General features: G+C 33.8%; 1 protein-coding gene across 1 annotated transcript; it reads right to left on the bottom strand.

Moving 5' to 3' along the window:
- Positions 1-278: 278 nt before the first annotated feature.
- On the bottom strand, positions 279-15303 carry LOC102809262 (membrane-associated progesterone receptor component 1-like). Its single transcript, XM_085497781.1, has 3 exons — positions 14964-15303; positions 7533-7688; positions 279-475 (listed from the first exon to the last, which is right to left on the bottom strand). Exons 1-3 carry the CDS (start codon positions 15295-15297, stop codon positions 369-371), a joined length of 597 nt encoding a protein of 198 aa, XP_085353907.1. The 5' UTR covers positions 15298-15303; the 3' UTR covers positions 279-368.
- Between the last annotated feature and the right edge of the window lie 1776 nt (positions 15304-17079).

Raw genomic sequence — 17079 nt, 5'->3', positions numbered from 1 at the left:
TATAAAAAAAAAAATGTAGTTCACAGTACTGTAAAACCATTCATTTTTCTGACCTTTATTTCAACTATTGATCTTATTCACTATTATAATTTTAAAAATCCATGCGCATGCAATTTAGCAAATTTCATTATCAACATAAAACAGCAAAATTTAAATCCGGTCAATATATAATGGTTTTACAGTACTGACGAGTGATAACCATGATCCGTACAAGAAGCGCTGTACAGGATCAACAAGTCGACAGAGTGGATTTGATGAGAAAACTAAGAAAATTAAAATGTGTTTTTACAAGACATATAATCAAATATTTAACATAATACACTTAAGATAATCCAGATACAAAATGAATATTAATTATAACAGATTGGTCAGTTTTCCTTCTTCTCAGCTTCACTTGCTTCACTATGTTCTTCATCGGAGTATTCTGATGGCTCCTCTCCTGGTTTTAATAGTTTACCAATATAATCATATTTCTCTGTTGGCAGGAAACAAAAGATAAGTTAAAATGAATACTTGGTTTCACAGTAAATATGGCGTTGCTAACACAGTCTGTCATTGATACAATTTACATATTTCATACATTATACCGTATCAAGGATTTATATGAAAAAGTATACAATTTACATATCATACAATATCCAATAGATTTTCAACCACAGAATAAGGAGGAAGCTTGACTATGCTTGACTGCGTAAACAGAAGCGAGTGAGTTAATTGGCCTATTGAAAAAGAAACAGAAAACATGTAGTACCGGTACATGCTTTACAAGACAAACACTAATCAGTTCCTTCACAGACTCGCTCATTTACATTTTCAAGAAATGTTCGTTTGGACTTGTGTTTTGTGCGACTTCAAATTGAGATCTTTATCACATATCACATCAGTTGTATGACCTTATTTTATACATCATTGGTTAAATACGGATGGGCAGATTGTGATGTGTCGTTAAAAATAGAAACAGCAACACAACCAGGATTATACAATAGCGTATTTGCATACGCATACATATTTGCATACGTAATACATAAATAGGTACACCTATAATCACAAAATATACTACTTTAATCATTCAGTATACATTCAATTTCTTGTTTATTGGAAATGTGTTTCTATAATATTTTATTCATTCAGTATACATTAAATTTCTGGTTAATTTGAGATGCGCTTGTAACAGGGCAAATCCATTATTAGGCTACAATGTAATTGCATGTTTTGCTGAATGACCTATGTAGGCTCAGGACTATCAGCAGATTATAATCATTTACCAGTCTGTGATATACATCTGTGGACAGACTGTATTAAATTTAACAAGGTTTTAATTTAATTTTATTTATGCATTTTCAGATGCTTTTGATTCTATTAATATCACTGATTAGTGAAATTCAAACCAACTAATAATGTGTTGCACATGGGGTACGGTGGCATGTAGCTGTTACTGTGTTAACTAAATTAAATGCAGATTCTACAGAACACAGTAGCATGGTGAACACATGGCAACACAAGCTTTATGTTAATTATTAATCTATGATTGAAATCTGACAATTTAATAGTTTACTGAAAACAAACTTTTGTAGTCGCACATCTGTATCAAAAGATAAGCAAAATAACAATTTGTTCATTTAAATATTTAAATACTTGTTTTAAAATAAAACACCTACATACAAAAATATTTTCATTCTACTAAAATCAAGGGTTTGAAATGTTTAACATCTGAGGGTTGTAATGCATTATCAATTAAACAAAAGTAAAGACACACGCACACTGAATGCACATCAAACATGCAGTACAATTAAATTTAACGTTAATTTTGACAAACTTCAAAACAAAATGGCCGCCTTAATAGCTTGTCTCCAGGGGCAACAAATATAAATTCAAATAGTATATTTGCAAGATCTAACTGCCTGCTGAGAAGTTCACTTAAAGAACATGCACATAGATGTCCATTAGATGAATTCAATCATCTCTCACTCACTAGAAAATAACAAGATAATGATGGCATGCCAGGAGAATGTTCAAAGTTGCTAAATATCAAATAATGGAGATGTGAAAGCGGTCAACGGAGACTGTGAATATAGCTTAAGGCTACTTCATATACTGTTAATCAAATATTTTTAGATAGACTTCTTGGCACAACATTTTTTATATTCAAATTAAGAAGGAGAAAGCTTAGAAGCGCTCTTGTACAATGTATAGTTGTTGAGGTAATTATTGAAAACAAAAGAGACGTGCATAATGCCGAATGAGCCTACTCAATATTACAAAAAGACCTTCCAAAATAAGGTCAAGAATTACATGGAAAAGTGAACGCTACATAAAAATCATGTGTGATCCGAACTGGTAACCTGGGCAACTAATCACCCAGCTGCACGACACAGTAGCATGGATTTTATTCAGCGAGCAGCTATTCCAAAAAAAAAATGATGTATTTCATCATAACCCCATGAATACGCAAATTTAATCACACAAGGTATTGTTGCCTAAACAAACCAGTGAATCAAAAATCCGGTGATTATGCAATATCAAATATGTAAAATTTAAATCTAGTGAACATTTCTATTGCGTGTGGTATTTGAAAAAGCAGCATCTATTGGTAAATCCAGCAGAAGAAGAAAAATAGAACACCTTATATGGATGAATGATCGATACTACATGTGTCTGATATCATACCTAGCATGTTAAGAAAGGTCCCAAAATAAATTGGCAATACTGGAATATATAGAAGAACACTGACATAACGACTATCAATCTGGTCATATTAAAACATGACGCCATTCAAGTGATGCAAGACATCATCATTGTCTCGTCTCCTATTCATTAAGTCAATGATGTAAAGTTGATCTGTTGCTTTCATGTTTCATCTCAAACGGAGCATTGACATTCATGATACTTCACCTGCCCAACTGAAATGGAGAAGTGAGCCCTCAGAAGTGAACCAATCAAAGAAGTTCCTTGACCTCAATGTGGGAAGCATGTGGAATACACCACAGGAAATCCACCACGTGTACATAAAGATAAATGTGCAGGTAACAGGACTATGGAAGTTCATTTCTTCAACAAATGCGATTAGGGTATATGTTTTACAGTGTGAGTGGGTGGGGTGGCGTGGGGTGGCGTGGGGTGGGGTGGGGTGGCGTGGCGTGGCGTGGGTGGGGTGGGGTGGCGTGGTGTGGGGTTCGGTGGGGTTCGGTGATGTGTACAGTCACACATAAAGAAGTTGCTCCACCCCACAACCCATGCAAAATTAATATGTAAACAAGGCCAAAGAAACAAAGGTTTTGTTTTGCTCCTTTCTTGGGGACAATTGAAAACTTTTTATCTAAACATAGATTTGGTGAGACAAAATTAATAAATATTTTGCAGCAGTGAAAATTTTTTCTAGGGTCCTAGATCAAGGATTACTACAACAAATGCTAGCAGTGAAAATAAAAAATAAAAAAGCAATATTTAAAATCAACACAAACAGGTTTAAACCAGTTTAATAGCAGCACAATGTAAAGATGATAGCGATCACAGTCTGTCTTGCCTTAAATGGTCAGTAACTACAACATCAGGTGATATGTGTAGGAGGTCACAACAAGGTCATCAGACTCCAGTAGATACCCTGTGTTTGAATAACATTGGGCAGAAACAATTCCACAATACGTGGCATGGTTGTGAGTGGGTCAGTCATATGTAAACTGTAAAGCACACAGAAATAGATAAATATACATAAACAACAACAGTATACAATGATATACCGTGTAAGGTCTATGGTGCAGCAAAACTATTTTCAGTGCAATGACCTACTTAACGGCAACAGACCAAACCCTTTAATCCATTCATGTATGTACTGGGGGGGGGGGGGTGTATTCAATTCTATAAATACCAGTATAACTAATATATTAACAACCCGTGCTTCCCTCTTTGCAAATTATGTATGTAACTGTAAGAATTTTGTTAATTTTGAACAATACTATTGGCTTCATCACAATTTTAAATAAAAAACAAACAGAAAAACATTGTTATAGCAATTTTCGTTTGATGTAATCTTGAAACAAGCAGCCTGTCGGCTGAGATAGCTCCGCCGTTAGCAATGCACATGGCAATTAATATTTAAAGATATCATTAGAAAATGAACAATATGCTGTTTTCAACGAGAATTCGTAAAATATCACTTTTCACCAAAAATGACAAAAATATTCACCAAAATTAGAGAATTGAAGATATCATCATGAAATGAACAAATCTATAAGAGGTCTACCCAAGGTACATATACACCAAGTATCAAAGCATTCAGGCTTGTAGTTTTCAAGAAGAAGTCGAAAAAGTAAAACATTGACACGGACGACAACAGACATCCACTCATATGATAAGCTCCGCTCGACAAAGTCGACAGCGGAGCTAAAAAACATGAGTGCACTTGACTGTTTGGTGTGTATTTTTCCATTTTTTTCTTATTTTTCTATAATGAATGTGCTATTTCCGATCCAATACAATTGCATAGAAGTTTTAATAAAAAAAAATTGAAAAAATATTGAAATATTCATGCTGATTTATCTTGTGGAAGGGGTAAAATGTGAAAGGTCGAAGATTACAGTTAAATGTTATACAACATAGAATTATGTAACAAAGACCAAACTGAAAGCAACACTCAATAATCTAATGGACAGCATGGCACAATTCTTGTGTTGCTGCTATGTACATTCAGATGACAGACATTATCATATGTTCTTCATAATATTATGTTTTAATAGTAAATGATGGTAGTTGATATAAATAGATGCAGAATAGTCATATCTGTACAAAAACTTGTATGCATAACCCTGTACATTAATACTGAGAGAGATGGCCAGGGGGTGTATAAGTAAAAATAGACACACAGGTGGTGTGATGCATTATGGGAGTTTATGTTGTATGGGTTTTTAAATGATCAGACATAATTAGTTACACATCATGCCAAATTGAATACAACTATCACGATTACGCACTCAGATTTCAGTTTTAATTGTGGTGCCATCTCCTTGCATGTAACATTATCTTGTCAGTAGTTGCCAGTAATAAACCCCATCACCAGAGTGACAGGTATAAAGACATACATTCCATGAATTTTTAAAGGACCAAAAAAAGATAATAAATAAATAGAGAAACGACTACCTATACCATATTTTGCTTTAAAAGCACATTTCCAATAGAAGCACACATAAATTTAAAATTGCATTTAGTATTTACTATATGCTAGGCCTTTGAACTATTTTAGACAGGGTAACCTCTGTCATTCATGTTTAAATACAATATTGTAGCATTTGCATTTAACATACTCTTGTACTGTGGTTAAAATGTCATATTTTTAATGATCTTGTATACAATGATTGCATTTTGTGTGATTCTAGTATTTGCTATATACACATGTAAAGTTTTTGCAAAATAAAAATCACATTTTTCCCTGTATTCTGAATCATTCTGATCAGAGACACCTTTTTTGCGCACTTCTAATAGAGTAAATATGGTACTAATTAATTTTAGAACAAGACAATAACATCATAAAGGTTTTTTTTTTAATTGGATTTAATAAATAAATGCAACTCAATATGCTGAATATTTCATCTTTTCAAGTAATTTTTCACATTGCTAAAGTATAAATCTTGCTAAAGTATAAAACATGCTTCTCAAAAAATTGATTAGGTGGATAGGAGAATTTTATTTTTCTATATACTTTCTCTTTGTTACAGCTGTGGTTAATATTTTGTTTCTTGCATATAAAGACTGTTTTTGCATATATGAGTGTCATAACTTAAAGGGGAACCGCTCAATCCCATGGATTGCACCACGTGCTAATTAGTAATTCACTCCGCCTCACTCCACTAAGTAAATGAATGCTCATTATGCTCGCTTACTCAAACTGTGACTGACAGGCATTTTGCATACATTAGCCGGCATTTTAAACTTTTTACTTGTCGCTGGACGTTTCGACCAAAAACAACAACATTTATACATCAAAAGTCCAGCTAGATAAGTGTAATCGTTAGCGTACATATTCATGCCCCCATAGAAATGTTTTTGGAATCACAGCTTGATCTCTAAACATCGTTATGGCACATTTCCTGGAGCAGTTCCATGATGTTAGCGGCTTGGTTCGAATTAGCATACTAATTGAGTTGGCCATCTTGTCCCTATTTATAGTATCGGTTCCCCTTTAAGTTGTTTACACTAGCCAGTTTTGTAAAGTTTAGAATTTTAATTAAAATCACAATCAAAACCTGGCACAACTTTATGATGTTTTCTCAAATATAAGTAGGGACCACAACATTTTTGTTTGGCTTAAAGTAAAGCCCTGAAATGCATTTTATGCAAACTGAATATTTAAATTGTATGAATTGAGTTTAAATATTAAAATACTTTATTTTAGCTTGAATTAATTCTTACTAAAAAGACATTTGGACTGTTTTGTGTGCAAATTTATTTTTTATTTTTGTTGAGTTGATTGTAAAATACAGGAAAAAGGTATTTTTCATCGATTTTATTTTCACTGATTCATAACCTCAGTAAAAGGGTGAAAAAATAAATTCCAAGTGAAAATGAAGTACCTGTACCTTACAGTATATAACTCCTCTGTGAAATACGCAGCTCAAGTGCACCCCCCCCCAATTTATGTCAAATATAATGCATAGTGTGGTGAGAAGGAAATCACACTAGTCAATAATAAGTTTCCTAAAAAGATACCTTACGGGTGTAATGATTATTATTATACATCTGTCATCGTAACGCCACAAGTTACAGAGTGTCGTAATTTTGCAGTATTTTACAGGGTATTTTCATCCTACCATATTTGGAAATGTGAATTCCAAATATGAAATGATTATGCGCGTAAGCGATCTCTAATAATAGAAAACAAACATGGCTGCCATCAGGGTTTGACCGGACTCCATACAAAAAAGTTCGCTGATTCTGTTCTAAACTTTTTGGATTTCGGCATTCCCATGATGTATCATTGAAGGGAAAAGATGTATAATAATAAGGTTATTACGAGAATACCTCAAAGTATGCACTCAGACAGTATGGCGGGCATCGACCTCCACTGCGCGTCAGTCGATACTCCAGCTGTACTGTCCTCGTGCATACTTTGAGGTATCCTCGTAATAACCTCATATTACACAGAAGTGTATGAAGTATTTTCTTCAGCTGTCTGTAATCCGTATGTTCCATACAACAAATTAAAACTTCGTAAAAACACGCTCTGGTTTAAAAACGATCCCATTTTGTTTGCATCGATAGCTCATCAGAATGCCGGGAACCAGGGAAACCAGCGAACAAATTCCCAAGCTAGAAATCACCCCATACAAGTGCGCGGAAACCAATTGATAACTCGATACAACTTGAAATTCAATTATTGCATTAATTATAAACAGGATTTAAAATACGACTAGGTTTAGACACTAATGTTATTTACATGGGCTTAAGTTCTACTAATAGAGCAAATACGGTTGGACTTTTATAATTAATTACCATTCCAACATGAATATATGAAAATGACACAAAACTATTTAATTACGCACCCATAAATTGCATTTCCCATTCACGTACACTCTCCATCTGCATTGCACTGAGATCTGAAAGGTCATCGTACTCTTCTCGCAATGCTTCACCGTCCAATGAAAATGTGGCTAAGGCTCTTGATGCATCTCTACCAGCAAATGCTCCATATGGCCCTCCTATAGGACGATAATAAAAAATAACACATTGTCAGTAATAACACATCAGAATTCAAATATTAATACATTGACAATAATGATGAAATTGAAAATTACTTAGGATATTTTGTGTTCTAAATAAAAATAATTTTATCAACAAATTGCATGGTGATCACATTGTCCATTACTAAAAGTGAGAATACCCAAGTATGCTGACACAGAGAAAATCACCAGAAGTATGGTAGTATCTTTGATTTGTTTCCCAAATGCAGGCCAAAATATCTATTCCTCACCATTGGAGAAGTGTAGTAAAATATATTGCAGATCTTTGATCTTTTTCCAAAGAAACCGTATAGGTTAGGTGCAGGCCAAAATATCTATTCCTCACCATTGGAGAAGTGTAGTAAAATATATTGCAGATCTTTGATCTTTTTCCAAAGAAACTGTATAGGTTAGGTGCAGGCCAAAATATCTATTCATAAATTCATGTTTTTTTTTCCTTCTAAGTTTGCTTACCCGACTTTTATTTATAGATGGCTACCTTTTAGATAAAACACTCAAGTTTCCTCCTTTTTGTTCCAGTATTGCATAATTCAATGTCTATAAATAGCATTAGTGGGTCTGCCAGATGCAGAGATAGAGAAGTGAAATTTCAATGTGACCAACTGAGGCATGTACACATAGTACATGATGGTGAGTTGCAAAAGTGGAGAAATCTTGTCTCAAGTGATGATTGCTCAGTTTCTTGTGTATTTTTCAATAATTTCTTTGAAAATGTTTGCACTAAAACAACTGCAGGTCTTAATCATACTTTTCTTTTTTGTGAGAGGTGATAAACTTGACTTTGGTGTTAAAAGAGTTGCCATATGATATTAGGCATGGTTTTAAACCTTGGAGTTATAAAATGTGAAAATACTGAAATTGACACCATATATAGAATATGCAAAATAGGTATGAAATTTCCCCAGGCGAGAGTGGAGTGACAGTATCTCAATAAGCCCACTATTTCTTATCAATCCCCAGCAAGACAAACCAATAGTTACATGCAATTTAATATTTAAAATGGTAATATCATACTAATGAGATAACAGACTGAATAGAAAATATCCATAGGGCTTGTGCTGCGATATTATATGTTTACATTTTGGCAACCAGCAGGCAAATGTCTGATTACAATCTTTGCTCACTGATCACCACTTGCTTGCGATCTACTGTGGCATTGTTAGCAATAACTTGTTTTTATCACAGTTCTGGACATTGAGTGTCACTGTTGTCTCTCCTGACTTTTTTTTTTTGTAAGTGCAAGTGCTGCCATATAGTGCATTTTGCCACAGAAGTCATATTCATGTTTGGGACTATATGACAGGGCTGTGCGGCCATCTCTCTATTTAATGGCAATTTTAATGCGACATCCTGGCGTCAACCAGGCTCGGTCAAACACTAGCACAAGCCTGTTCAGCCTAAGGTAGGATTTGAACTTGGGTCTACCGATCATGAGTCTGATGCAACAACCATGTTACCAGTGACCGGTTATAACTTGTTTTTATTAATTGGGACTTGAGACATGTGTATTTAATAATAACAACAGTAAACAACTTGACCATTTTATCATCAGGTGCACATGCATGCTTCAAAAATGTAAACAAGTGCGATGATTTATACATCGATCTTGTAGGAATCAACCTACAATATCATGTAACAGGACTATGCCAAGTATGATTCACAGTCAATTCGTCCCAACACATTCGTCCCACAAGTCGATTCGTCACAATTCACATTCGTCCCACGAGTCGATTCGTCCCAATTCACATTCGTCCCATTTCACATTCGTCCCAATTCACATTCGTCCATTTTTTAAATTTTTAGTCAGCATTATGATCTTGAACAGGGTCAATTTCTATGCCAACTGTTAGTGACACGCTAACTAATAACTCCACGTTGCATGAACGGTGTATTTGTATTTATTAACTAATAACTCTACGTTGCATGTACGATGTATTTGTATTTATTAACTAATAACTTGTATGTTGAATGTCTGGTGTATTTGTATTTATTAACTAATAACTCCACGTTGCGTGAACGGTGTATTTGTATTTATTAACTAATAACTTGTACGTTGAATGTCCGGTGTATTTGTATTTATTAACTAATAACTCCACGTTGCGTGAACGGTATATTTGTATTTATTAACTAATAACTTGTATGTTGAATGTCCGGTGAATTTGTATTTATTAACTAATAACTCTACGTTGCACGTAAGGTGTATTTGTATTTATTAACTAATAACTTGTACGTTGAATGTCCGGTGTATTTGTATTTATTAACTAATAACTCTACGTTGCACGTAAGGTGTATTTGTATTTATTAACTAATAACTTGTACATTGAATGTCCGGTGTATTTGTATTTATTAACTAATAACTATGTTGCATGTACGGTGTATTTGTATTTATTAACTAATAACTCAACGTTGCACGTAAGATGTATTTGTATTTATTAACTAATAACTCTACGTTGCGTGTGCGGTGTATTTGTATTTATTAACTAATAACTTGTACGTTACATGTCCGGTGTATTTGTATTTATTAACTAATAACTCTACGTTGCACGTAAGGTGTATTTGTATTTATTAACTAATAACTCTACGTTGCACGTAAGGTGTATTTGTATTTATTGACTAATAACTTGTACCGTGTATTTGTATTTATTAACTAATAACTCAGCGTTGTACGTAAGGTGTATTTGTATATAACGTCTGCAAAAACAAAATGGCGCAACGAACAATTACGCATGCCAGTGCATGACGTGTACGTGAACAGTTCGTTGTTTGGACGTGTTTGTGCTTATTTGGCGAGTTAGTAGTGGGCTAACCTTAAATCTGACGAATTAATTAAGGGCTATCTGTACTCATGTTTTACATAGGATGTAATATTACAAGGCAGTAAGAAATTCATTGTTGAGGCATTATGTGAAGTTGCACACAAGTTGTAAGGACTGATTGTCCAAATATCACCATTGAAAAGTGGCTTCACAGCAATTTCTGAAATTGATGCAGTCATCCATTGATTTATTATTACAAAAACAGTTGTACCACAGAAATCCACACAAAGGAAAATTTGCCGTATTTACAATAGTCATATATTTACATGTATGTGTTTAGTTGGAATTGGGAAGATTAAGCATTCCAATGTATTTTGTGTAGATATTTCCATATCAAACATCCCATTCTACTGCAGTTAAAGAAAACATACATGTATACATTAATATACGATTTATAGTTAATAAAAGATTTTCAACTCAATGTTTTGCTGTAAAGACATTGTGAAAATGCAGGCAAGATAATAATCAACACAATAAAAGTTGGCTATTCTGTCTATTGTGTTTTTAAAAAGCAGACATGAATAAAGTTTGTTGGTTTTTTTATGGCATGTATTTTCTGTCTACAACCCTATATACAAGTATTGTTAGCTGAATTGAAGTGTCATATTCGTTAGTAGAGCGTATTCAAAACCCATATCAAACACGACACAGCACTTTTGGTAGGTGATCGAAGCACAATGTAACAGACAGAGGTCAAATAAGAGTCAGGTAATGACCAGATGATGATCTGATTCAACATGTCCTGAATTCTTCCTATGATATAAAAACAGAATGGTGATACCACAACAGTGTTTTGTCTCTACCACAGTCATTATCCTGACTGCCATAGTGTTTTGTTTTACCGCCACATTGGTCTGTCTCGACCACAGTGCCATTTTCACTGTGCCATTGCTGACTTTTTAAATCCTACTGATAAGTTGCTGAAACTTAAAACTTAGTATGTAGTTGTAATACTCTTGAAGTAATAACAGTTTTGTGAGCCAATAGTATTGTGCATTGTGCAATTGAGTAGGTTTATCATCACAATTTCTGTTTTCAAATATTTATGCAAATTTTATGCAAATTGGTGTGTGAATTTGTACAAAATAATGTCAGTATGGTTTAAAAAAATGATTTTAGGCAATAAAGCAGGATTTCCATAATTGTTACCTTGTCGTCTGTATTTACCGTCATGTACAAGCTTGTACTAGTTTCTTGTGAAAAAATATTCATAGATATATATTGGGGTATTCCCATGGTGTACATGTACCCCACTTTAATGTTTTGATCAAACCCTACAGGCAATGGTAAATTAGGTTTGTTTACAAGAAAATAATTAAAAAAAATAATAAAAATTTTTTTTACAAAATATTGCACAAACATACAATATGGCAGGAAATATTCCGATGCTCAAAGGGTTACAGTACTGAATGTATTTAATTTTGCAGGCAATCAAAAATCACAAACTTAAATCAGTTTTGTTTTGCCCATTTCACACACTCAAATATCCTACTTGGAATACAATAATAAATATAACACACAACAATGCATATTATACAGGGTTTGCGCTAGTGTCTCGGCAAGACGAGTCCCACTTACAAAATTTTAAGAAATTGAAATTTGACCCTGGATAACTTTATTAGAGATTGGACCCCAGCTTGCCTGAAAAACTGGGTCCCTCTTCTGAATAATTGGAGTCTTGGAAGCAAAATACGGGGTTAACGCAAGTACTGTCATTTCTTTAATATAAACTAGTGTCAGGTAATTTACATGACAAATCAAGGAAAATGTGAATAAATGTGTGTTCCAAAAAATTCAAAAAGATGAAATGTTAATCACATTATAAAATGATCATAATTGGTATCAATCAAAATTCATTCATTATAATTAATTATGAAATGATAAATAACAAGTCATTGAAAGTTATTGGTTCTTTTTTTCAAAGTGATCTCTTTTCAGCTAAACACCAGACATCCCGAACAAAAAGGTTGATTATGTGTGGACAGAAACAATTTTTTGTGCAATTGACGAAAAAAGCAATTACCTATTTCAATAAATGTGTCAATTGAAATGTTCATGGTAGAGTAGAGTGGTGTTACAGTTCTTGATGGTAGTATGACTGTAGATGAGACATTTATGTCTTTATGATTTATTATGATATAAATAAATGCATGTGCATAATATGCATAATATTATGTGTGATGTGTGTGTGGAGTTTGAATGTAGTAAAATACTTTATTTTCGCTTGGAATTTATTTTTGCTATTTTTCGCTGAAGGGATGATTCCGTGAAAATAAAATCCAGCGAATATACTTTTTTCCTATATTTCACATTAAACTAATCAAAAATCAGTGAAAATAAAATCCATACAAAACGCCCAAAAAGCCTTTTCAGCGAAAATTAATTCCAGCGAAAATTAATTCCAGCAAAAATAAAGTATTCCACAGTAATTGTAATCGGTCAAGTCATGGTTGTGATGGACGGACAACACAGATGCATGGATGTGATGTACTACAACTTCACATTTTTAATTAAACTACATCTGGGACAGGGACTAAAATATGAAATCAATATGGTAATAAAAACACACCACTATATATTTTTTAAAAATTCACATAATTGAAGCAATTGTGTGAAAAAATAACGCTCATTAGAGTTCACTCTTCAAACAGATTTTTGAACACTTTGCTCAGAGAAAGGTCTAGCAATTGAAGTCTATCGGTGCAGCAAGCAGGAGCACCGGCAGCTAACATGGTGAATAAGGCTGTGAATCACGAGGGGACTGACATGGCAAACAAGGCTGTGGATCACAAGCATCCAACATGGTGAATAAGACTATGAATCACCAGCGACCGAAATGGCAAAAAAGTCATTTGCTACCCGACAGTTTGAATAGAACAGAACTGCTGTAATACTGTAAAACACTTTATTTTAGCTGGAAAAGACTTTTTGGGTGTTTTGTATGAAATTTATTTTCACTTATTTTTGACGAGCTGTATGTAAAATATAGGAAAAATAGGTATATTCGCTGGATTTTATTTTCACTGAATCATCCATTCAGTGAAAATGAATTCCAAGCGAAAATAAAGTATTTTACAGTACTAGCACAGTTCTCTGCTCAGAAAAACAAAAGAACGCTTATATAACAGTTGAACATTCATTTTACTTTGACAACAGGGATTGTGCACAAGCACGGTCCTTTTATCACTGATAGAGGAACTGCGACATAGCCAAAAGTGAGATCATGCAGCATGGGAGTAGTACCACCATGTAGTATGGTTCCATTGATAATATTTATTTTCAAAGTGCATTCATTTGGCAATTAGAAATTGACAACAATAAATCAGATTGCAGAAATATTTTATAGAAATTACATTTAGAAATACTCAATTGACTTGAAATATTGCTTTTTGAGAATCTCAGTATATTTGAATGAAGTAATCGCTACAATTTTAATGTGGACACCATTCTTACACAGTTTTTTCTTTTTTATTGTTTTTGGTTCTCAAATTTGTTGCAGCTAGTGTGTCAGAAAACTGGTTAATATTAACAGACTGGTTAACAGAAAGCATTAATCCATTGAGTCATATTGCTTATTATTGGTGCTGGCAATGTTTGGGGTATAGTGACGTAGCTCCATCTTTGAGAATTTAACAGAAACAAATAGCTTCTGCGAATGGGGGTCCAAAAATAACTTTGCCATTATAACTCCCAGATACTTTGAGATTGTTTTTTTTTTGTCTTGTAATTCATACATTCTGCATAATATCAACGCCACTCGCAATGTACCATCATCTTTATCTACCCCTTTGTGTTGTTCTATACAGAAGACATGTCACTCATTCTGGTAATGTATATCATTTGAATATTAGTAGTTGATATCTCAATCCCAATGTTTATAAAGACCAACTGTCCTACCAGCCATTGATACTACAAGTATGGTGTATTGTATCTAAGCAGGGAGCTGTAACAGCTTCCTGGTCTAAGTCACTGTACATTGTTCATTGTGTGTGCAGTGAAGGGCAACATAGGGTCAGACAGAATTCAATATTTTAAAATGGATCCACCTGAAGATATGATAATGATCTAAACATGAACTCTGTATAATTTCAATAATGATGCAAACAGATCACCAATGTTGAAAAGTTACATAATAATAGTCATATTTTTCACCCAAAAAAAGCAACCATATATAATATCTAAATGTCCAGATGCATATGCAAATTTATGCATGGTATACGCGATCAGTAATAATATGTTTTCATACACAGGCAATTCTCGCCTTGCTTGATTTACAATCCATAATAGCAATGAGGTTTATATTATTATTATATTATTTCTATGATAGCACTGAGTACACGGATCGGTGATCCCCGGGCAGTGATCACCATTTATTCACAGGACACGATATCAAATGTAATACAATAACAAAACGTACCTGGGCCATAAAATTTCTTTCCTCTTGTGACATCAAAAACTTTACTGTTGACTGCCACTAAAATTCTCCCTTCCGTGTTTTCACCACCACTGTACTCCCGAAGCTCGTCCATGGTGAAATCTCTCTTCCTCAACCGGGGGAGTTCTGGTGGCCTTGGCGGAGCCTCCACTGGTTTGTTCCGGGCTAAAATTTGATAAAGAAGGTAAAAACATATTGCAAGAAGTGCAATATTTAAGGGACTGCTAAATAACTCTAACAAAAAACCCGGCGCTTCAATCTGTTCCGTACTCTCAGAGCTCTGTTGAGCAGCATCTCCAACTTCTTCTGCCGCCATTTTGAGAAACCGTAAACATAGGAAACGGTGTAATACGGTATTTCAAAGATAAACAAAAAACAGCAACCATATTTTAAAGAAGTCAAAATAACTCCGCGTACCATTCAACAAACAGGCAAAATTTATAACTATATTTATTCTAGAAAAAATAAACGGATGAATTTTAGGAAAAATAATTCTTAAATTTTAAACTAAAATGAAACTGCATTAACCTCAGTCAGCCTGGAACATTTTCTCGCGAGATGTCCGTGTGATCATGCTAGAAATAATTTAATTGGTTGTTGGGAATCGAATAATCGGGTAATAACCTCTGACCCCAAATGGATCAGCTGTCACAGACGTTTCGTTGTACGTAATGCTACACGTGGGTGTAGCTGTCTGGCTGACTTAATATCATGCGATCGGAGCATGTGACTATATTTACATTACAATCGGGATTTCAACAACCATTCGCCTCCAGTCAACCAAATTACGTTCCAAGGGTAGACGAAGGCTTACTAGTAAAATCCAAATAATAAGATTAGTAATAATGATCTGCTCACTTGAGGGTGTTGAACAAATCTTAGTGAAAAGTGACCAAGGGGTCGACCATTTAAAATCATGGGGGTGGCTGAAAGGTTTGTTTAAAAAAAGTTCGCAAGCAAGGCACTAATTAAGAGGAAAAAAAAGACTCATCAAGATGAAGCGAAAAACTGCTGGCTCATTCAAGAAAATAAAAAAAATGTACAAGACACAGCAAAAAAAAACACAAAAAAAACAAAAATGCACTGGTTGCACTCTTCCAGACACCACCCATGTTTTTAAATGGCTGACCCTTAACTGTGTAACTGTGCATCAAGTGTTTTACTTTACATGCATGCTTGTGTTTTGTTCTATTGTGATTTTTCTTTCTTTTTCTTTTTTCAAAAATGTCACCTAATTAAAATCCCAATGAGAATACAAATTCAATGAAGATTTTTAATATTACAAATTGTTACAAATTACCACACCCTTCTTGTGAATGGGGTAAGGGTATAAGAAAACAAAAAGTGAGATGCTGAATTGCATTACAAGAATGACCACGCCCACATTTGCAAAACCACACCCATTTTTGCAAAACCACACCCAAATTATAACTAACAGTAATAGCCAAACTTCCAACTACAGGCAAAATAGGTTTTTTGTTTGGTTTAATGTTGTATGTTGTCCATAAATCAAAGTTCAGTTAACTGTTAATTAAAGTTCAAGTGACTAAATTTGAACAAAAAATTCATGCTGCCCGTAACTTGAACTGTTAACTAAAGTTACTAAATGTGGACGTTCAACAAAAACAAAAATGTATATTGCCCATAACTTGAACTTCTGTTAACTGGTAATTTAACATTGATTTACAATTTGGGTGTGGTTTCGCAAAAGTGGGCGTGGTTTCACAAATATGTGCTTGGTCAGTTTTGTAACTCGATATTCGTATCTCAAACAATTGAGCATCTCACAAAAAGTACACAGTAGTATGTTTATTTACTAAAGGGGTTGACCATTATAAACAATGGGATAAGAGATCAAAGAACTACTGTGCAAATATTTTTTTTCCTTCACTTTAAACTTTTGGGTTAGATTTTTATTTCAACAGAAATGTTGCTGTAAACATTTTTTTTCTGTTTTTCTCAATCAAATGTGGGTAGGATTTTCTTTTTATAATTTTTTTTTTTTTTTTTTATTTTCTTGTTATCCCTGAGGAATAGTTTAATTTTGAGTATAGATTAAATTTTCAAAATGAACTCTGGCAGTATTTAACAAGACATA

Source organism: Saccoglossus kowalevskii, chromosome 4 (assembly GCF_978046115.1).
Source record: "Saccoglossus kowalevskii chromosome 4, keSacKowa6.1, whole genome shotgun sequence".
In the NCBI taxonomy this organism is placed as follows: domain Eukaryota; kingdom Metazoa; phylum Hemichordata; class Enteropneusta; family Harrimaniidae; genus Saccoglossus; species Saccoglossus kowalevskii.
The sequence above is the reverse complement of the archived record's forward strand: the minus strand, read 5'-3'. Positions and strand labels throughout refer to the sequence as shown.